This window comes from Tribolium madens, unplaced genomic scaffold (assembly GCF_015345945.1).
Source record: "Tribolium madens isolate multiple individuals breed KSU strain unplaced genomic scaffold, Tmad_KSU_1.1 Scaffold_96;HRSCAF=242;Tcas5.2_LG5, whole genome shotgun sequence".
Classification (NCBI taxonomy): Eukaryota; Metazoa; Arthropoda; class Insecta; order Coleoptera; family Tenebrionidae; genus Tribolium; species Tribolium madens.
The window spans coordinates 11,143,001-11,165,634 of record NW_025401068.1 but is presented as its reverse complement, the minus strand read 5'-3'; the positions used below and the strand labels follow the sequence as shown (position 1 = coordinate 11,165,634).

Below are 22,634 nucleotides of genomic sequence, written 5' to 3'. Positions count from 1 at the left end.
TTCAGTCATTTAATTTATTAGAATTTTTTTTCTTGCTCGGTTTAATCGTCACTGTGAACTTTTAATTATAATTTATATTAAAAGTCGTTTGAATGCAAAATTTGTTCCAATTTCTTTGTTTCTTTTTAAATAAAATTAAGTTTGCAATGCAAGTTTAAAACGTATGAAAGTTTTCAAATGTGTTATGCTTAAATATGTTTTCCTTGGAAGATATTTAAACAACTTTTTGAATAAACTTTCGACTAAACTAACAATAATTGTCCTTCGTTTTCACTTCGAAAATGGTAACTCAATTATCCGCTGAAATACTCTTAATTTTCGTGTTTATTTTACAAAAAAATACAAAATACTCCCAGCAAATAATAATGCATATTTTTGTCCTCTAATCAATACTAAAACATACCTACCTACAATTGTAGGTCATGAATAAACGACGAATTAAAAATAGAATGAACTGAAATTATATTCCACTCTTATTTAAAAAATTAGTAATGATAAATATTTACCTTCATTGCTCAAGAAACGTTTTACCACTTAGCTTGATCTTCCAAATGGTAATAATACATGCTTCAAATACATTTCACAATAACCAAATTACATCTACAGGTAGGAAAACTTCCATCTGCTTAATCCTTCAGAACGTTAAAATTTATTTTGCAAGATTTCCCGGTTTGTTTATTTCCTCTCTGGAGATGCTCATTTAGCAGTTTAGAGCTTCATTTCCTTTCAAATCAACCTCCGATTCACAAATATGGAACTTTTTTAGTTATTTTAATTTATTAAAAACAAAAAATTGTCTCTTTGTCGTTATTTTATTTAATCGATGAGACGCTAATTATTTCTAGTTATTTTCTCCACTATGGAGTAAAAAACTAACAAAGTTAAACAATCCAATAATCCCAAATCCCTATTGACCCATTTAAACCGTGCATGCAATTGGAAAAAGTGTCAAAAATTTGTGCAAATTGGCCAAGTCGACGTAAAGCTAAACCTAGTTAAAACTCCGGTGAGGTGATCAATATGGGGTTTGCGCATGCTGGATGGTGACCCATCGGTGGCGGTTTGCCTCTAACACTTCCACTTCTTGCTTTCTTGGTCTTTGTAGTAGACGTTGTTGTTTTTTTCCGAAGATGACGTTTCGGGACTTTCCTCTTCTTAAAACACCGGACCTTTCTTGATGAGAAAAAAGTGCCCTTTTCTAAATCAATTTTATCTAAATGTTTTTAAGCCAATAAATCATTGTGATGCACGTTGAAAAAACGCACAAAATTATCTATTAAGGCCAGTTTGGACATTTGCTACATGACGTTTGAGACCTAGGTAAGTGAAAACGCGTTTCAGAGCAGCAATTTTTTCAAAATTTTTACAAGAGTTTAACTTTGATTATTTATTCATTCATAGAGCATCAAGCTATTTTTAAACTGTTCAACACTTCGATGAAGCTATCAGCGTCTATTCGTATCGATTCGATAAATAGAGCTCCAATATTTTAGTGTGAGTGTGGGTGTATAAAGAGAGATCTGAAAAATTTAAATCTTCTCATTTAACAATTTACCAACTCAAGGTTCGATCTAAAAATTAACAGTAAAACTAATGATTGTCTAATTATTTCAAAATAAAAACTTTCTCGATTGTTTCACATCATTTAACACGACATATTTCATTGACTTTACCTTTAACGTAATTTACAATTTAATTAAATTTCGTAAAATTAATAAATTATTATTGGACATAAACTATTTGTATTGCACGTGAGCAAACCTTATGATCTAAATTACATCACATGCTCGTGTTTAATAAATTTTAATCAAATGAGAGCAAAATTCAATAAAAAAACAATTTCAAAATTCAATTCAAAATTTTTGCAATTAAAAAAAAACATTTATTCTGTTTTTGTTGTGTCAATAAAAATGGGACTTATAGCTACTTTAGATAGTGGGTAATTAATTTTATTGGTTCATTTTTGAGTTCAAAATAAAATAAAAATTGATAACAGACCTGTCATTGCAGTTAGTTCTCATGTTTCTGCTTTGTGATTTCCAAGGACAAACAAGTGCTTAAAATGACTTAAAACTGAAAGTGAAATTTCTCTTAGTTTGTTTAAATACCAAAAATTGTGGAAAAAATCCACAACAACAACAATTAAAAAATCCCCTCTTTTACGAATAGCGTTTCATGTGTTATCTAATAATTCCTGTATTGTGCGGTTTATTTTCATTCGAATCGTGAAAGGCTAGTCAGCCGCCTCGAGTGCCAGATTTAGTGCCTATATATTTTTAATCGGAGTGTCGGTAAGTCGCACGTGCTGTAAAATTTCTAATCAAATAAAAAAAATTATAAAAATATTTGCCCGATCAAATAATGGAATTGAGATAAGGTTTGTTGACTGAATTCTCTCGATTGAAAAATCCATCAATTAGCCCAATTGGGCCGATTACGGTTATTTTCCAGCACAGGAAACGTCTTAATGAGATAATTGGGTACTTTCCCGGCTATGTACAGAGTGTCCAGTTGAAAATTTTCCACTTGCCTTATCTCTCCGATTTCGTAGACAGTGCGGTGCTGAATTTTCTGACTTTTTCCAGACGTTATGGACCTGCGACAGGACGATGAAGCCTCCAAGGATCCAGCGGTGGAGAAAGCCGTGTTGTCCTTCGACGAGGATGACTTTGAAGGTATTGTCCTGGAAACAATGGGAAATTATGTCGAGGTTTTCGTTTTTCGAGTAAAAACCAGTTCGCGCGAGTATATACAAGGGTGTTCAAAACGTGTTCAGAAAAAATAAACAACAACATTTACATAAATGCATAATTAATGATGGCACGTGGAAGAAATGGAATTTTATTGTAATAATTGAAATGTAAATGAGACGTAAATGTCAGATTGAGTCTTGTCTGGAAATGGCAAGAGTTGAGTTTTGAGTTAATTGCCGTTCTTTTTTTTAATTTTTGAAAAAAAATTACATCAATTACAAAATAATAAATTATTATTTTTCGAATAAAACAATGTTTTTGTCATCAAAAAAACGGACAATTTCTTGCTCAAAAAATTCTACAGTAACTCGTCTTATGGTCCATTAAACTCCTTTAATTTAATGGCTGACTTATTAATATTTGACGATAAATAAGAGTTATTATTAACTAAAAACTGTAGTCAAATTCTATCGGATTCGAAAATGTTTTGGTGTCAAAGAAAAACAATTAAAAAAACAACTGAAGGTTTTTCAAAATATCTACAAAAAAAGTTCCGTAAACTGCATAAAATTGAAATTTGGTCAGTCGATTAGAATCTGGAAAAATATGATTTCCAAAGACAGTTGAAAAGACTAAAAAACTACACAGAAAAACAGCTCAAGGAGAAATTTCCAGTTTAAAAAAAGTTCTGTAAAATATCAAGCTGCAAAAGACTTTTTCTAAAAAATAAATACTTGAATTTAAAGCAATGTTTGGAATAACCGGAAGCACCAAACTTGCAATCAAAAAATTTTTGAATTAAAAAAATATCAACCAAAAATTTTTTAGACTTGCAACGAAATTCAAACAATCTTAAACACTTCACTATAATTCAGCATTTTCATCCAGTTTATTAATTAATTTTTTACATGTGAGAAATTAATCATTTAAAAAAAAGGCTTAGAAAATGATTACAAAAACAGTTGAAGAGACTAAAAAATTTCATATGAAACCCAGCTCTAGAAAAATTCAGTGTAGACTTTACAAAATATCGAACTGCAAAAGACAGTTGGGTAACTAAAAAATATCCACTTCTTGAATTCTAAGAAATGTCAGTAGAAACTCTTCAAAATGTAAAAAAATTGGGATAACTAAAAACACAAAACTTGCAACAAAATTATCGAGAAATTTTCGAATAAAAAAATCGGTACAGATTTTACAAAACAATGTTGAGGAGCCTAAAAAAACTATTCACAAATTTCAATAAAAAAATCTAGTAATTCGGTTAATTAATGCATTTGGTAATTAATTTTTCACAGAAAAGAGAAATGAATGTTGTATCTTTTTTCTGTCATTTTTCAGCTTGTAAGTGAAAAATTGGTCGAGTTGTTGCTAGGAAATGCCAAAAAATTGCGGTAATTGGCCAATTTCAGGCGATTAACAAGAACAAAGCTGATGCGACTTCCGTAATAGTGACACAGTTTAAACATTTCGCACAAATTGCAAACAAAAACTGAAATTATTTATTCCAGAATTCAACCTGATAAAGGTTAAATTTAAAGCGCTTAGCTTTGAACGCAGCTTTTGACCGCTAATTAAATTATCTCTCTATTTTTAGTGTAGCAAAAAGATGACAAAATGTCATTCATCAAACACTTTGTCTTTGTGTCCTACCAATTCGATTACAAAAGGAATTTCATCAAGTTAATTGGCTTAAGCTCAAGAGCTTACCACCTTCAAAATTTCATGGAAATCTCTCCACTTGGTTTTTGTTAATTTTGTACCAGAAATAAAACTAACACGTATTGATAATGATAATTTAAATGTACAAACATTGATTATGTTATCTTGTCAGCTGATGAGTGCAGACAAACAACAAACGGAAACAAATACACGATTCTAGACGTAATTTTAATTAAAATTGATTTAATTTTTGGGGAAACTTGTCAAAAATGAGATAGATGCAGATTGAGCTAGTTTTGTTATCAGAGTTGTTTTTTATTATGTCTGACAATACGACAATAAAGTAATTTCTCAACAATTACAAAATAGAGTTTTTTATTGAAACAATAAAAGTAATAAAGATAACAACAAAAAACTCAAAAACTATTTGCAACAAACCCATTTCAGGTAAATTACCATCATTATCGCGTCCTGAGGATTACGGCCATAAAGTTAAAAATTCCTTAAAAAGTTGAAGAAATTCTGCAACAATTTACATTCAAGTGGCAGGATACGTTATCGATCTCAGTCTGTTTTTCTGACAAAAACACCCAAAGTTTTGCGAACAAACACTCAATCAAGTGTTTATCGGAATGGCACCGATCTTGTTTCTTCCAAACAATCAGTCATTTGTGCAGTTGAAATAATGAGAATTCTTTTATTAATAGAATTGATTTCATCACATTTTTTACTGCTCTAGGGACGTGTAAACTCGGTTGAAATTAAATTTATAGTTAGGAGGAGTTTCATTAAAACTAAGTTAATTTTGCCTCAAGTAGTTAATAGTTAAAATATAGTTCAGAAGCTGGATTTTCCTCACCGTTTCAGCAAAGAAGAAAATTCAGTTTCCTCGCTTGTTCGTTTCAAAAGATGAAATTACGAATAAAAAGTGCAAATTCTCAAATGTTGTGATTGGAAGCAATAAAATCTATCAAGGGAAAACTTATCTTCGAGCAACTTTTTTATCCTCATTAACTTCTCTTCCCGACTTTAATCTTTCATAATCCCATTTGAAAATTAATCAAACCGTTCATTATTTTTTCCCGCCGTGTTTTCATGAATAATGAAGCCTTAAACACCGTTAAAAGCCATATAACAAAATTACTCCAGTAATATTTGTATGCTTGGCATTTTTTCATAACACAACGAGATGAAATCCAGACGGAAAAATTCTTCAGTTCGTAATATTAAAATATCTGCAGGGTGAGCACAACCCGTTCTGTAATTTTATTTACCACCCAGGGCCTCGAAACGGATCAAAGGAAATAACATCGGAGTAAAAATTTGTTAGCTTGAGTGAAATGTGATTGACAGGGACCACAAAACATCGATAATTCACGACCCGTCGAGGGATTTTCCTGAAGGAAATTAAATTCAGCGCATTTCGCATTTAATATTTCTCCGAGATTCTCGAGTGTTTTTAACAAAATATAACATTTATTGCTCGGAAAATATGAAAATGGACCAAATAAAAAACGAGAACGAGAAACGAGAGAAAAAGTGTTGAAAAGAAAAAAACTAGTTTTTTAACTCTTTAACTTAATTATTCAAAAATTCTCATAGAAAAACTAGTATAGAATCTAAAATATAGAAGAAAATTTTTTTTCTAGTTTATTGTACAACACATACAAAATCCAATTTTAGGATAAAAGAAAATAAAAAAAAATACATGAGAATAAAAATAGTTTAAACAAAAAGTAAGAAATTTTAATGTGCAACATTAAACTACAAAAAGCAAAAAAATAAATAAAAAGTTATAATAGTACAATGATAGTACGTTTATACAGGGTGTTCTGGATAAATTCCACATTATAAATATTGATGCAATAATTTCTGAAAATGATGAGTTAATAATATGCAATAAAAATATTTTTAAAATGACAATACTTCCGGTTATAACGGAAGTGTGTATCAACTCCGTTATTTTAAATAAAATATAAGTCTTTTATTGCGTTTTTAGATTACTCAAGTGTTTTTATCAGTCTCCCCTATAGCTAAGTTTAACCGTTTTCAAGATATTTTAATTTTTTTTTTTTTTTGGATTTGCACCTTCCTATTCAAAAATCGATAATTATTTTGAAATCGTATTTCGGTATATAAAGCAGATGTATTCATAATTGAGAAAATAATTAACAAACCCCCAAAATTTGAAGTAACGTTAGGGAAACTTCAGATACCCATAACCCAATTTTTCTAAATAAAATTCCCCAATTTATTTTTACTAAATAGAGGAGAATTTAATTCTTCATCAAACTGCATCAATATTCCCTTTACCTATGTTAATAGTTTTCAAGTTATAGTAACTTTTTTGATTTTGTGGAAGAGAAATGAACAGAAAAAAATTAAAAAATACCTAATTGATTTTTTCATTTGTGATTAGAAGCAATAGCAATTTTAAAAACAGCTTTTTCAGTTAATTAATTTATTTTTCAAAAATAGTATATTAAAGAACGCGTTTCGTAAGGCAAGTTTTGTGGAACGTGTTCAGTTTTTTTGAACATTTTTGAAGTGTCAAGTCTCGAATATTTTTCAAAATTTTGTTGAATTAAGCATGAATAATGCAAATATTTGATGCACACCACCTGAAATAAGAGAAATCGCTCAAAACACCGCTGAAAGTCGCCATTACCAACCTCTAGAAAATAAATTGTACTAGTCTATTTCAGCATCCAAATTGGTGTTGAAATGGCTCATTAAAGCATTGGTTTTGGTATCGAAATAAGCTCTCTTTCAGACGCAAAATAGAAAAATGGGTATTGTAATGGTGAAAATAACTCAAGTTATTTAAATTTGGTAACATTTTATTGTGGATTTTAAACATGGCATTAATAGATTATTAAAACTTGTCAGATGTTTCAATGTGAATATCAAGATTTTTTGATTTGTTGGAAGTGGAGGTTTAAGATATTTAATTTAAATTTAATTTTAATATGTAATTTTTTTTATTGTTGGAAGAATCGTTTAATAAACTAAAAAGTAATAAATAATAATTACATATCTCTTAGTTTAAAATCTTCCAAAAATAAACAAAATTTTCAAATGAATAAAAGAGTAAAAGAATAAAAACAAGGTTCGTAGCGTNTAATTATATTTTAGTGTAAAAGATTCCAAAAAAGAAAACAAAATTTTCAAGGGATTTTCAAATAAGTAAAAGAATATAAACAAGGTCCGTAGCGTAGGTAGAAAATTTTGCAAAAATCGATAAAACAAATTGTCAATAACATAAAAATCTGAAAGAATATAAACAAAATATGCTGTTCCTTTTTCTTTTTCTTTTCTTTTTCTTCTTTTATTCTACTTCTTAACAGAAACATTTTTTTGTTTTTTTTTTAAATTATATTATAACTGGTTTTGGTATCGAAATAAGCTTTTTTCAGACGCAAAATAGAAAAATGGGTATTGAATGGTGAAAATAACTCAAGTTATTTCGGTTTAAAATTTAAACTTGCCAACATTTTGTTTAATTTAAAGAGTTGTGGATTTTATAAATAGCACTGATAGATTATTAAAACTTGTCAAATGTTTCAATGTGAATATCAAGATTTTCCGATTTGTTGGATGTGGAAGTTTAAGATATTTTTAATTTTAAGTAAATTTTTTTTGATTGTTGGAAGAATCGTTTAATAAACTAGAAAGTAATAAGTCATAATTACATATCTCTTAGTTTAAAATCTTCCAAAAATAAACAAAATTTTCAAATGAATAAAAGAGTAAAAGAATAAAAACAAGGTTCGTAGCGTAGGAAGTCGTATGTAAAATCGTAAAAAAAAATCTCAATAACATAAAAATCTAAAAAAATAAAGTCATTTTTCTTCGTTTATTTTACTTCTTGACAGAAACAATTTTTTTTTTAATTATGTTAAAACTAGATTTTTGTGTTGTCACCCTCTCGACCTACTTTTAGATACGCCCCTGCCCCAAACAGTATTTAATGCATTTAGCGGTTTGAAACATTGATTTTTTCTTCGAGAACCGTCGAAAGTCTTCTCTAACCACGTGCTAAATTCTAGCCATGTAAACCTAAAGTTGACATCCCAATTTTGCCTCAAACTGAATTAAATCGTACAATAAAACGAATTTGACGTCAATAAAGAACTCTCCATCGATCGCGGAGATTGTGTAGAGTGCTATAAATCTCGCTTTATTACCAATTCAATTTGTGCCATTAAGGTAATCTTGTTAGTGTCTAAAGAGACGAAATGTTTGTAGGTCATCGGGCACACAGCGTTTTCGTGGGAGTTCACGTCCCGGGCGAGCGAAAACACTCCCACAGACGGCATAGACACCATCACCGAGACTCCTTCTCCGACCCCACCGCACAAGACAGGCCCAGTAAGTGTTTTTTTTTTCCTTAAATTTTGGTAATATTTTAGTTTAGGCACCCCGCCGTCGCAACGCGTCCAATTCATCCTCGGCGAAGACGTCGACGATGAGAAACACGAGAGCCACCCCCTCTTCTCCGAGATGGAGGAGTTGGTCACCGAGGGCGGCGACATGGAGTGGAAGGAAACAGCTCGTTGGATCAAATTCGAGGAAAACGTCGAAGAGGGTGGCAATCGCTGGTCGAAACCCCACGTGGCCACCCTCTCCTTGCACTCGCTTTTCGAGCTGCGCAGCCTCATCCTCAACGGGACTATCCTCCTGGACCTGGAGGCCACCTCCATGGAGCAGATCGCGGACTTGGTGCTCGACAATATGATCAACAGTGGGGTGCTCACCAACGACAAGAGGGATCGAGTCAAGGAGGCTTTGTTGAAACGCCATAGACACCAGCACCAACGCAAAGACCACGTCTTGCCTCTGATTCGCTCCTTCGCCGAGATGAGGAACCACTCGACGTCGAAAAGTAAGTTGTTTTAGTGGTCTAGCCAGCTGTGATCGATTTTCGTGTTGTTTAGGGTTGTAAGGTCACAAAATTAAAATTTCAGGAGGATGTGTTAATTTAGTGTGTCTTACGAGGAAGGAGACGAGAAAAAAAGACTTGATTCCAGGTTAGGTAATTATTTGAGCTTCTTGGTGGCGGGTCTTGTGCCATAACACTCATCATTCATTTGCTAATCTTGTTAGTTGTAACTATTTGTGCTCTTCACAGCTGAATATACTACACACGTGCAAGGATTCACCACGTGGTTTACCTTACATCATCCTGCCAAAGGTTAGAAACAGGATGTCTTCGATGTGTGTGCTCTCTAAGACATATTCTTGCACTTCAACATTCTCTATTAGCACGATCAATGCCTAATTCTAAATCTGTTTAATTTTTCTCCACTTTATGTGGCAAATGCTGCTTTCTCAAATATTGGTTCCTCTTTTGTACTTTCAGTCGAAGAGCACACCTTCGGCGAACACACCACAGAACGATTTCTCACTGTGCCTGGACAGGGTAAACAATCAACAACATTGTTTTACCACCCTTTTTGTACAGTAGACGAGTAGCATGTGCGTGCATGTCGTTGTCCAAACCTCAAATATGCTAAGAAAATTATAATTGCAAAAATTTATTTATGGATTTTTCTTCACATATTTGAGTCAGTATTAACGCTTGTTTTGCTTATTTGCCGTTTTACGTGTGTAAATACAATCAATTCGAGACAAACGAGAAACGTGACCACGTAAAAAACTGCTTATTTTTCCACTCGACAAAAACTGTCATCAAATAAATAGTAGTCGAGCGTCTGATAAACAACTTTACTTCATTAAATCATAATTCACAACATAGGACACAACACACAAAGACATTAATCAACTTGACATCAAACTAGGCGTTCAAACACCGAAAATTAATAGGAGAGCTAACAAAACGACTTTGATTTTTTACTTTTTTACTTACTACATACTCTGAAACAGACTACATAACAAATTCAAACGGCAAAAGTGGGGTCGTTTTATGCTAAAAACTTCGGTCCTAGGTCAAAACGGCCTATACAGGCGCAGTTCTCGAAACATTCTACATACAATACAAATTTTTTATAAAAATCAGCGAGAAAATGACTCTTGTGGATATAAATAAAAAACTTCTTTACTACCCGAAATATTGCGTTTTTTTTTTGAGACCCTGTAACAATTTTTATACACATAAACTTCTCAGATTTGGCCTACAGTTTCACCAAAATTGATAAAATTTAAAAAAGGCAAAATTTTCAGAGTTTGAATAACTATTTCGTTCTCTTTTTAATCGAGATTTAAAACATGTCTCCGGTCTGTGTAGGTAATAAATTACAAAACGTATCCTGAGCAAAAAACCGACAACATGGTGCTATTATAGACGCTTGGTGATGTAATTAAAACACAATTACGTTTTTAAAATCGAGGGCCTATCATAGCAGTAATTGATTTTAATTTCGGGTATTTTTGTCGCTTTGCTGCGAGATAAAGATAGAAAATCGGTGATTACGGGGACTGCAAAACAGCATTTTCATTTGCGGGATTTTTTTCAGTGACTTGTTTATTTTTAGAAAAAATTATTTAACAGTAGTAATGTCACCAAAAGATGTCAATTAACAATTGTAAAGAGAGCGCTAAAAATTGGATAGTGAGTCGTGAGTTAATCAAAAGTGATATAGTTATTTATCATACGTACTCGTATGTATAAGACGATAAAGAAATTGTTTATCTACGAGTGAAAAGGTTAAGATTACGAGTGACGAAGTCACGGGTGGGCTTTTTTCACGAGTAAAACAATCCTTTGTTTTATTTTGTACTTACCTTCCAGAATTTCTTGGTCAAAGTAGAATATAAACAGTAGATAAAAAATACTTTATTTCACTAAACAATAAATGATTACTTTATCTTCTGAAATTAGTTGATAAAAACACTCTTTACCATTGAATACAAAATAAAAGTAATTATTGCATTTTTGTTTTCAGGGCACAAACATTTTCAATTTGACACAACATTTAAAAAGTTGCTATACAAAAGTCTGTCTTTGTCACACTTTAACAACGTAAATAAGTTTGTGTCTTTACAATTTTGATAAAAAATGCAATTTCATTATTAAAAAGTAAAATTTTTTTAAAAATATCGTTTATTGAACGGCGAAAACGCAGTCATTTTATGCCAAAAAAATATTGTTCCTAGGTCAAAACGGCTTATATAGGCACATTTCTCAAATCATTTTTCATAAAATGCAAATTTTTCATAAAATTCAAGATAAAAATCAGCGAAAAAATCGCTGGTATGGATATAAATACAAAACTTTTTCACTACCCAGAATATTCAGCCTTTTTTGACAACCCGTAACAATTCACACGCACATAAATATTTCCGATGTGCCCAACAGTTTTGCCAAAATTGAGAGAATTTAAAAAAAGAGTTTCAAAACCACTAAATATTTCATTTAAAAATGAAAAAAACTACAAAAAAGTTCCTGTTGTTGTCGTTTGCATTATTTTTAAATAGGAATAGGCTTCGTTTATAATGTGAAATCATAAGAAAAATCAGCTTTGTCTTAAAAAATCCTAAATTGATTCAAAAAAAATCGTAAAATCAGTTTTTGAATCATTTAATCTAGATTATACTTCAAGAAGAAACGATCATATTAAAAAAAATCTTAAATGCAAAAAATGTGTTGTTTTACTTATTTTGTTGACTTTCTATCATTTTTTAACGATAATCGCCTTTGTTTTAAGTAAATTGTATTAAATTAATGCAATGCAAAAAAGGACAAACTGACTTATTTTTTTAAGAAAAATTGCTCTTATTTAAAAAGAGTAATTTGCTGAATTAATATTAGAAATTGCAGTCATTTTATGTCAAAAAATATCGCTCCTACATCAAAACGGTTTATACAGGGTGCGCCAGAACTCGCGCCCCAGAGAAATAAGGTAAGATGCCAGGAACATGGAAAAAATGTTAAAAAAATTTTATCTATAAAAATTTCGAAGTTATGAGGGTTTAAAGTTTGCACTTTGACTCTATTTATTTCTGTTGGAAAAATAATTTTCCAAGTTTTTTGCTCTAGGCTATTAAAAGAGAAAACAAGGAAGCTGTATACTAAATTGTAACTCTGTTCAATGTTATTTGTGGCTTTTATTGGCAAAATTTTTGTCCCTTTACTAAATAATTGTAAAAAAACATATACAAAATCATCAGTATCATTAAATAGATATAAAAAAATGTCAAATGTCAAAAAATAAATGTCAAAATTTTTTGACAGATAGAATTTTTTAAACATTTTTTTCATGTTCCTGGTATCTTAACTTACTTGAAAATNGTCAAAAAATAAATGTCAAAATTTTTTGACAGATAGAATTTTTTAAACATTTTTTTCATGTTCCTGGTATCTTAACTTACTTGAAAATTTTCTCTGGGGCGCGAGTTCTGGCGCACCCTGTATAGGCACATTTCTCAAATCATTTTTCATAAAATGCAAATTTTTTATAAAATTCAAGAAAAAAATCAGCGTAAAAATCGCAGGTATGGATATAAATACAAAACTTTTTTACTACCCAGAATATTCAGCGTTTTTTGACCACCAGTAACAATTCTCAAGCACATAAATATTTCCGATGTGCCCAACAGTTTTGCCAAACTTGAGAGAATTTAAAAAAAGAGTTTCAAAATCACTAAATATTTCGTTCTTTTTTCAATCGAGAGTCAAAACATGCATCCGGATCGTATAGGAAAAAAATTAGAAAACGTATCCTAAGCAAAAAACCGACAACATGGTGCTATTATAGACGCTTGGTCATGTGGTTAAAACACAATTATGTTTTTAAAATCGAGGGGCTGTTATAGCAGTAGTTAATTTTAATTTCGGGTATTTCTGTCGCTTCGCTGCGAGACAAAGATAGCAAATTGGTGATCACGGGGACTGCAAATAGTATTTTCATTGGTTGAAATTTTTCAGAGATTTCCTGATTAAAAAAAAATTGACAGTTGTAATGTTATCAAAAAATGTCAATTAAAAATTGTAAAGCGATAGTTAGTCGTGAATTAATCAAGAGTGCATTTTTGTTTTCCAAGCACAAACATTTTTTAATTTACCACTAAAAAAATTACTGTACAAAACGTCTGTCTTTGTCGCACTTTAACAAAATGTCTTGGTCTTTGAAATTTTGATAAAAAATACACAAATACACAAACTCACCCTCTCATGTCGCTGCTTTTTTTGTGTTTTCACCCTTCGTGCACGGCGTCCGCCACTAACCCCCTCCATGTGTAGGCTCAATGGACAAGCCTCGCATCCTCAAGAGCGCCAGCAACGTCTCCATGAACCGCAATTACAGCACCAGCGATCTGGGCTCCATGAACGGCGACATCCACCAACACAACCTCCACTTCATGCGGAAGATCCCCCCAGGTGCAGAAGCCAGCAATATTCTCGTCGGCGAAGTCGACTTCATCGACAAGACCCTCTCGGTGTTCATCCGCTTGAATTCGGCGGTGAATCTGGGCGATTTGACGGAAGTCCCGGTCCCGACGAGGTTCCTCTTCGTGCTTTTAGCCCCGGTGTCGGCCTCCACCGGGTACCACGAGATCGGGCGCGCCATGGCGACGCTCATGTCCGATGAAATCTTCCACGAAGTGGCTTACAGGGCGCGGAACACGAGTCACCTTTTGGCCGGAATCGACGAGTTTCTCGACGCTGTGACCGTTCTACCTCCTGGGGAGTGGGACCCTGCGATTCGGATCGAGCCCCCGGCGGCTATCCCCTCACAAGACTTGCGGAAGCGCCCCCCGGAAAAGCACCCGGAGGAGCCCGACGAAGAGGAAGAAGAGCAGAGAATCCGGGAAGAGTCGGGCCTCGCCCGGAGCGGAGTCCTCTTCGGGGGTCTCATCAATGACGTCAAACGCAAACTACCCTTCTATTGGTCGGATTTCAAGGACGCTTTTGCCACCCAATGCATAGCCTCCTGGATTTTCCTCTACTTTGCTTGTTTATCCCCGATTATCACATTCGGGGGGCTGTTGGCGCAAGCCACGGGGGGGAATATGGCCGCCATGGAGTCGCTCGTCTCCGGGTTTGTGTGTGGGATGGGTTATGGGTTCTTTTCAGGTCAACCGTTGACCATTTTGGGGTCCACTGGACCGGTGCTAGTGTTTGAGACTATAGTTTACGATTTTTGCTTGTCGGTGGGGTGGGACTATCTCTCGTTCAGGTTCTGGATCGGGACTTGGACCGCGATTATTTTGCTTATTTTGGTGGCTATCGATGCGAGTGCACTTGTCTGCTACATTACTAGGTTTACGGAAGAGAATTTCGCCACGTTGATTGCCTTTATTTTTATTTATAAGGTGAGTGGGAGGTTTATGCTAGTTTGGGGTACATGGGGTGTTTCAGGCCGTGGAAAATGTGGTGCTTATTGGGAAAAACTTCCCTCTCAATACCAGTGGAAATAGGGTTTTGGAATATAATTGCTCGTGCACCGCCAATCAGAGCGTTGTTATGAGAGACCCCTATTGGGGCAATTGGAGTACACCGAGCAAAAATTACTGTGAGGTAAGAAAACACAAAAAATAATGAAAACAAAGTACAAAAAAGCTCCTGTTGTCGTTTGCATTATTTTTAAATAGGAATAGACTTCGTTTATAATGTGAGATCATAAAAAAATCAGCTTTGTCTTAAAAAATCCTAAATTGATTCCAAAGAATCGTAAAATCAGTTTTTGTTTCATTTAATTTAGATTATACTCCAAGAAACGATCATATTAAAAAAAAATGTTACTTAAATGCAAAGAATGTGTTGTTTTACTTGTTTTGTTGACTTTCTATCATTTTTTAACGAGAATCGGCTTTGTTTTAAGTAAATTGTATTAAATTAATGCAATGCAAAAAAGGAAAAACTGGCTTTTTTTTTTAAGAAAAATTGCTCTTATTTAAAAAGAGTGATTTGCTGAATTAATATTAGAAACTGCAAAAGTAGGTTCAAAATCACATAATCAAGGGTATTTCAACCAATTTTCTAACAAAACTTGGCTTTACTTTGAAAATTATTTGAGTTAATGAAAAAAATTGTAAAAATGACATTCTAATAAGTCGTAAATTAGTTTTTTTTTGAATGAGATTAAAAAATCTAAAAAATATTGTAAAATCAAGCTCTTAAAATGTGTTGTTTTCAATTGTTTTGTTTAATTTCAATCATTTTTGAATAAAATTAGATTTATCTCAAGAAAAATGAATTAAAATAATGCAAATATCGCAAAAACTGACTTTGAAGTTGGTGTAATAATAATATTAATATAATTTATTTTCCAACATGTGTTTATCTTACCGTTTTATATTTTAAAGTATTTTTTGATTTGATAGGAATCGCTTCTATTTTAAGATATTAAATCAACAAATCGTGTTATTTCAATTTTTCAACTTGTTTTCACAAAACTTCGCTCAAAAACGACCTAAATCGAGCAAAACAAGCCAAAACAACGTCGATTTCGATATAATTTACTTTTTTGTCCAGTTTTGACAAAATCCCACAAAAATCTAATATGTTATTACAAAAATATATCCAAATCGGCAAAAAAGACAAAACAAATAACGTCTTGACTTAATTTAGTCATTTTTGAGCTTATACTTGGACAAAATTTTGCACAAAAGTGCGCTTCTAGCTAAAAACAAACTAAATCGAGCAAAAAAAAAACAGAAAAATTAATTGTTTAATTCAATTTTTTGGTTGTTTTTACAAAATTTTGCAAAATAAGTGAGTGTCTAGTTCAGAAACAAGATAAGTCAAGCCAAGCAGACCAAAATAACTTTAATTTTATTTAAATTTAGTAATTTTTCAGTTTGTTATGGCAAAATCTAAAAAAAAACTTGAGTTTTTAACTTAAAAACGCGCTGTTACACTACAAAAAAGCGCAACAAAACAACGTCATTTTCGAATTAATTTGGTAATTTTCGGCTTGTTCTAACACAGTTTTGCAAAAACTTGGCACTTGAAAAAAGCAAAGCAATGTTTCGAGAAAATCTCGTTCAAAAATGAACTAATCAAACCATCTAAAATAACGTCAATGTTGATATAACATAATAATTTTTCGGCTGGTTTTGACAAAATTTCGCAAAAAAAAGTTTTATTTGAAAAACTTGCTCAAATAATGCTCGGAAGAGCCAAAATAAAAATGAAAATTTGGTGATTTTTGGCTTGTTTAGGCCAGATTTTGTAAAAAGTGCGTTTATAGCAAAGAAACAAACAAAATCCAGCAAGAGACCAAAAAAACTAAGAGCATATTTTTAATCAAATTTCATGAAATTTTAGTTTGTTTTGACAAAATCTTACAAAACAAAGTAAATCAACAAAGCAAGCCAAAATAACTTCAGTGGCGATCTAATTTAGCAATTTTCTTGGCATGTATTAGAAAAAAACGAGATTTGGCTTAAAAAACTTGCTTTTTTGGCTTACTAAGGCAAAACTTGAACAAAAAGTGCGTTTATGTCAAAAAAACAAACTAAATCGGTTAAGAAAAACTAAAACAAATATACAGAGTGTTCCGTCTAAATCCCACTTTAGAAGTATTGGGAGTTGCAATAATCGTATTTATTTGAAAATTGGTACATAGCCATAAACGGCGGCACTTCCGCTTATACCGGAAGTCGGTCTCAACATTCTTATTTTAAATGGAGTTTTTCAAAAATTTTTGAATTTGCACCTTTCACTTTAAAAACCGGTAACTCTGCTATTTTTTTAAATTTTGAATTTGTTTTTTTGGCGTTTGAAAGAGAAAGTTTAGATCTTTCTTTCGGTGTTTTCAAATTTTGAAAAAAATTAACAAACCATAAAATTTTAAGGTTACGTTTGTAATAATTCAAATACCCATAACTCAATTTTTTCAAATGAAATGCCCCAATTTTTATTTTACTAAATGGAAGAAAATTTAATTTTGCATCGTTCTGTATTAACATTCTCTATACCAAAATTTAATAATTTCTAAGTTATGGTGATTTTTTGTTAAGACTGCCGAAAATCCGAAAATAATAATTAAGTTTGCATAACTTTGATATTTTGGCACTATTTGTCAAATAGTAATTTACTGACGTTTGTTTAGAGGAAATTTTCACATTTTTGATTTCCATAGCAAAACGGGTGTGGCTAGTAATAAATTTTCTGTAGTTTTAAGAAAAGTCCATAATTTGAAAATTATTAAATTTAGGTATAGGGAATGTTAATACAGATCAATGCACAATTAAATTCTCTTCTTTTTAGTAAAATAAAAATTGGGGTATTTTATTTGAAAAAATTGAGTTATGAGTATTTGAATTATTACAAAAGTAACCTTAAAATTTTGGGACATGTTATATTTTCTTTTAAAATTGGTAAACACCAGAAAAAGGATCTAAGCTTTCTCTTTCAAACGTCAAAAAAAACGAATTTAAAATCTTAAAAAATGGCAGAGTTACCGATTTTTAAAGTGGAAGGTGCAAATCCAAAGTTTTTGAAAACTTCAAATATTTCAAAAACGGCTAAATTTAGGTATAGGGAAAGCTGATGAAAACTCCCTTAAAATAACCCGATTAATCCAAAAACGCAGTAAAAAATATACCTTTCCATTTAAAATAAGAAAGTTAAGACCGACTTCCGGTATAACCGGAAGTGCCGCCATCTTGAAAATATTTTCATTTAGGAGGACTTAATGGTTTATGGCTATGTACCAATTTTCAATAAATACAATTATTCCAACTCCCAATAGTTCTAAAGTGGGGTTTAGACGGAACAGCCTGTATAAGCCTAATCAAACAAACCAAAATAACGTCAATTTCAATATAATTAGATTTTTAGTAAGGTTTTTTTTGTGATATTGTACTTTTTTAGAAAAGTTTAGAAAAATTGAACAATAAAAAACATTTTGGTGCTTCCCCAGATCGCGAACGGCACCTTGGACGGCCCCGGCTGTGAAACCCCCTCTTACGTCCCCGACGTATTCCTCATGTCAATTATACTCTTTTTGGGAACGTTCCTCCTCTCCATCGAACTGAAAGACTTCAAGAACGCTCTCTTCTTCCCGTCAAAAGTCCGTCAATTCATCAGCGACTTCGCCGTCATCATCGCCATCCTCTCCATGAGTCTCATCGACTGGAAAGTGGGCGTCCCCACCCCGAAACTCGAAGTCCCCCACGACTTCAAACCGACACTCCCCACCCGCGGCTGGCTCATCGGCCCCTTCAACGGCAATCCCGTCTACTCGGTGTTCCTCGCCATCCCGCCAGCCCTCCTCGGCACCATCCTCATCTTCATGGACCAGCAGATCACCAGCGTGATCGTCAATCGCAAAGAGCACAAACTGAAGAAGAAGTGCGGCTACCACTTGGACCTCTTCGTCTTGGCCATCCTCATCCAGGTGTGCTCCGTGATGGGGCTGCCGTGGTTCGTCGCTGCGACGGTCCTCTCCATCAACCACGTCAACTCGTTGAAGTTGGAGAGCGAGTGCTCAGCGCCGGGGGAGAAGCCCCAGTTTCTGGGGGTGCGCGAGCAGAGGGTCACCCACATCCTCATCTTCCTGACGATTGGGCTGTCGGTGTTTCTCACGCCGATTCTGGGGCATATCCCCATGCCGGTCCTGTTTGGGGTCTTCCTCTACATGGGGATCGCCTCCTTGAAGGGGCTGCAGTTCTTCGACAGGATTTTAATCATGCTTATGCCCAACAAGTACCAACCCGATTACATGTTCCTGAGACAGGTCTTTAAACTTACTAAATTTGTATTTTTTTTGACAAAAATCTTGTTAGGTGCCAATAAAACGTGTCCACCTCTTCACCCTCATCCAGCTCGCCTGTTTGGCTTGTCTCTGGACCATCAAGTCCTTCAGCACCACCTCGATCTTGTTCCCCTTGATGCTGGTGGTGATGATCGGGATTAGGAAGTCGCTGGATTTGATCTTCACACGACGGGAATTGAAGATTTTAGACGATATAATGCCGGAAATGACGAAGCGAAACCAGATGCTTAAAGATGACGAGGTGGGGTGCGGGAAAAAGTTTGCACGGTTTATTTTAGGACCCAAGTTGGTTACGAACGAGTACCGGGAGAAAGATGGCGCTGATTGCGTTTTGAATAGCAAATTAGAAAATTGTTGATATTGAAGTCCGAAATTTTAGATATACGTAACTCAACTTAGGTGATAATCATTTCGGTTTATTTATTTCATTTTTGATCGATGATAAAATCACTCATTTTAGATGCATTCCACGCTTTGTCTGATTGTTATTGTTACTCACTGTATATTTATTTATAAGCAGTATTATTGTTTCAATAAATTATATGTTACGTTACCAGTTTTGTTTTTTTATTTAGTTTCACATTATTGTCATTTTTCGAGACAGCTTCGCCATCATCACACATTTGCATGTAAGTATTATGTTGATTTTTATGTCTTGAGCAATCATTCGACTTTAGGTTGACATTAAATACACAAACATTCCGCAAAGTATCTAAAAAACGAAATAAACTAAGCAAAAGAGACCAAAACTATTTTACTTTTTTCCACTTCCACTTACTTGAAACTTGAAAAATAATCAAATTTTGTAAAAAAAGTTTTAAAGAATGTGTTCAAACGCTCAAAAAAAGTAAATACTGTTACGTTACGACCATATTTTGGTAACATTTCAGCTTTCTGGGCCAAAATATTGCAAAAAATGTATTTGTGGCTGAAAAACGAATTAAATTGAGCAAAAGAACAAGATTCTTAAGCAAATTTGGTGATTTTTTTGATTGTTTTTATAAAATCTGTTTAGCTCAAGAAGTAACTTCAACTACAATCTAATTTAGCAATTTTCTTGGCAGGTTTTAGCGATCCAGCTAAAAAAAAAAAGAAAAATACCACACCACTCTATATTTTTAAATAAAATAACACACTATTCTCTATATTTTTGCCTTGTTCAAGTCCAATTTTACAAAAACCATAAATCTTGAAAAAAGGTCAAATCTCTTTTTTACAAAAACATGCTTAAACGCTCAAAAAATGCAAAAAATGCACAATTTCTTAATTATTTGGTAATTTTTTGCCGTGTTATGTCGAAATTTCGCTCAAAAAAGAAGATAAATCAAGCGAAACCATGCTCAAATACTCAAAATGCCAAAAATAACGTTTTTGCGACACCATTTGATAATTTTTCAGCTTATTTAGGCAAAACCTTGGCCAAAAGTGCGTTTCTAGCTGACAAACGAACAAAATCAAAAGAAAGTGACCAAAATAAAAATATCTTCAACATCATTTTGTGATTTTTCTGCTTATTTTGATGAAAGTTGTAAAGTTTGTTCAAAAAACAAGCTAAATCAAGCAAAATAAGGTCAGTTAATATAATTTGATAATTTTTTTGACCAATTTTAACAAAATCTCATAAAAAAACTGAGGTTTTATTGAAAAAACGTATCCAAACTTGTTTATTTACTTAAACGAAAAGTGAGTTTCTGATTAAAAACAAACTAAATCGATAAAAAGAGGAAAAAACATTTTTTTTACCAAATTTGGTAATTCTATTGTTTGTTTACACAAAATTTTGCAAAATGAATAAATGTCTGATTAAAAAACGACGTAAATCAAACAAAATAGACCAAAACAACGTCAATTGCGAACAAATTTAGTAATTTTTTGTTAGACTGACAAAATTTTGCAAAAATTAATTTGATCTCAAAAAAACCTCAAAGGCAAAAAAGACGACCTTATTTTAAAGATTTTACGGCTTGCTTTCGTAAAATGTAATCAAAAAAGTGCTGAAAAACAAACTAAATAGAGCAAAAAAAAACAAAATTATAGTTTCAACCAAATTTGGTAATTTTTTAGCTTATTTTGATAAAATTCAACTTGTATATTTCAAAAACGAAATAAATCAAGCAAAACACACCAAAATAACTTCAATTTCAATCTAATTTTGCAATTATTAAAAAAAGTTTTTATCACAAAAGTAAAAAATAACAGTAAGTATTTTTCATTTTTCTCGGTAAATAAATAACGAATTGAGACCAAATTTCAATCGTCAATTTTTAAACAAAAAAACTGAAATTGTCTCCAAAACGTGTTCTTCGACTTAATTACAAAATAATTTTTCGAGACAGAGGATCAATAAGTGAGTTACTTTAAGGAACTGAAACTACGAACAAAGGAAAAGTTTTATTACTAAAGTTTCAACGTTGTGCTCAAGTTTCACAATTTAAGATAAGGCGGAAACATGCCATGTCTTCTTGCAAGCAAATTTTCACAACATGTGTATAGACACCAAAAAGTTTCAAATCAATTTTAAGTTTCTTTTCAATACAAATGGTGGATGCGCCGGGTGAGCAACCTCCTGAAACTCATTCAATTATGTGTTTAGAACGGCTCTGAAAAAGGCCAGCTCGAGATTGAACCCGCCGGCAACCTGAAAATCCCCCTGGCAAACGGCAACGTCATGAACATTCCGCTCTCGGCCATCAATATATCGGAAGAAGTCAACAAAACCAGTATCTGGAAACAAGTCAACAAAAGCAACACGCGACCCACCGAAAAAGAAAAAAAGAAAAGTCCCATCGGATCCGGGTAACAAGCAAAAAATTATAACAAACAAAAAATCAAACATTTCTTGTAGTCGCTTCAAGAAAAAGAAGCAAAACAAACGAGACGATAAGCAGGAGAAAGCCAAACTGGAAAAACGGCTCTCGATAATGAACGAAGAAGAGGAAGATGATGGAATTACCATTAAGGTGACGGACACTTCTCTACACATTTAAACACAAACACGAGCACTTAACATTTACCCTCTTGCACGTAAATGTAAGTATGCACTAGCTGTTTCACACAAAATGTTCTAAGTCTAGGTAAAAATTGTTCATATTGTGATAGCGAGTAGTCAAATCTTGTTGCATGGATTTCTGTTTGACGTTGATTAAGAAAAATGCAAGTTTAATAAAGATTTCTTTGCATTCTTCTTAAATGTGGTAAACCTGCTTCTAAAAGAAAATAATTTCAGACTAACCTATTGCAGTGCGAACAGTTTAAAGATATGCCTAGGAAAGAGAGGAGGAAGAGCAAACAAGATTCCGACGAAACACATGTCTGAAGCAATAACACACTATATACACAGTGATGTAAATACATATTTAACTAGTTATTTCTGTTCTGAGGCTTCATTTACCAATCAGTGTTGCCAAAGTTTCATTGAGTGTATCCCGGGCTGTATTTTGGGAAACGACACAGTATTTTCTAACCATTAACTAAGTGTACATCATTAAATAAATGTTTAGTACAAAGCAAATGTCGTTTTTGCCCAAACCCATTTCAAATCTCCCGCCAATTCACCGCCACCATAGAACCAAAAAAAACTAAGTTTTCACCT

The 22,634-nt window shown here is 32.9% G+C and overlaps 1 protein-coding gene across 7 annotated transcripts; it reads left to right on the top strand.

Moving 5' to 3' along the window:
- Positions 1 to 1,069: 1,069 nt before the first annotated feature.
- On the top strand, positions 1,070 to 22,536 carry LOC123012383 (sodium bicarbonate cotransporter 3). 7 transcript variants are annotated; one of them, XM_044410253.1, is made up of 13 exons: positions 1,070 to 1,320; positions 2,586 to 2,675; positions 8,604 to 8,726; positions 8,773 to 9,240; positions 9,487 to 9,549; positions 9,718 to 9,777; positions 13,558 to 14,630; positions 14,677 to 14,835; positions 18,188 to 19,003; positions 19,053 to 19,283; positions 21,636 to 21,838; positions 21,888 to 22,002; positions 22,269 to 22,535. In XM_044410253.1, exons 2-13 carry the CDS (start codon positions 2,591 to 2,593, stop codon positions 22,356 to 22,358), a joined length of 3,486 nt encoding a protein of 1,161 aa, XP_044266188.1. In that variant the 5' UTR covers positions 1,070 to 1,320; positions 2,586 to 2,590; the 3' UTR covers positions 22,359 to 22,535. The 7 variants fall into 7 exon arrangements, with proteins under 7 accessions (XP_044266188.1, XP_044266193.1, XP_044266192.1 ...); XM_044410258.1 differs by lacking the exon at positions 1,070 to 1,320 and adding an exon at positions 2,009 to 2,291 and having other exon boundaries at positions 21,888 to 22,072; positions 22,284 to 22,536; XM_044410257.1 differs by lacking the exon at positions 1,070 to 1,320 and adding an exon at positions 2,009 to 2,291 and having other exon boundaries at positions 21,888 to 22,072; positions 22,269 to 22,536.
- The last annotated feature ends 98 nt before the right edge of the window (positions 22,537 to 22,634 follow it).

What these genes read in the sequence shown, in the direction of transcription:
- LOC123012383 (XM_044410253.1), top strand. Translation starts at nt 2,591, where the DNA reads ATGGACCTGCGACAGGACGATGAAGCCTCCAAGGATCCAGCGGTGGAG. An exon ending in CGACGAGGATGACTTTGAAG is followed by an intron (nt 2,676 to 8,603) that starts GTATTGTCCTGG and finishes AAATGTTTGTAG; the next exon opens with GTCATCGGGCACACAGCGTT. An exon ending in CGAGCAAAAATTACTGTGAG is followed by an intron (nt 14,836 to 18,187) that starts GTAAGAAAACAC and finishes GTGCTTCCCCAG; the next exon opens with ATCGCGAACGGCACCTTGGA.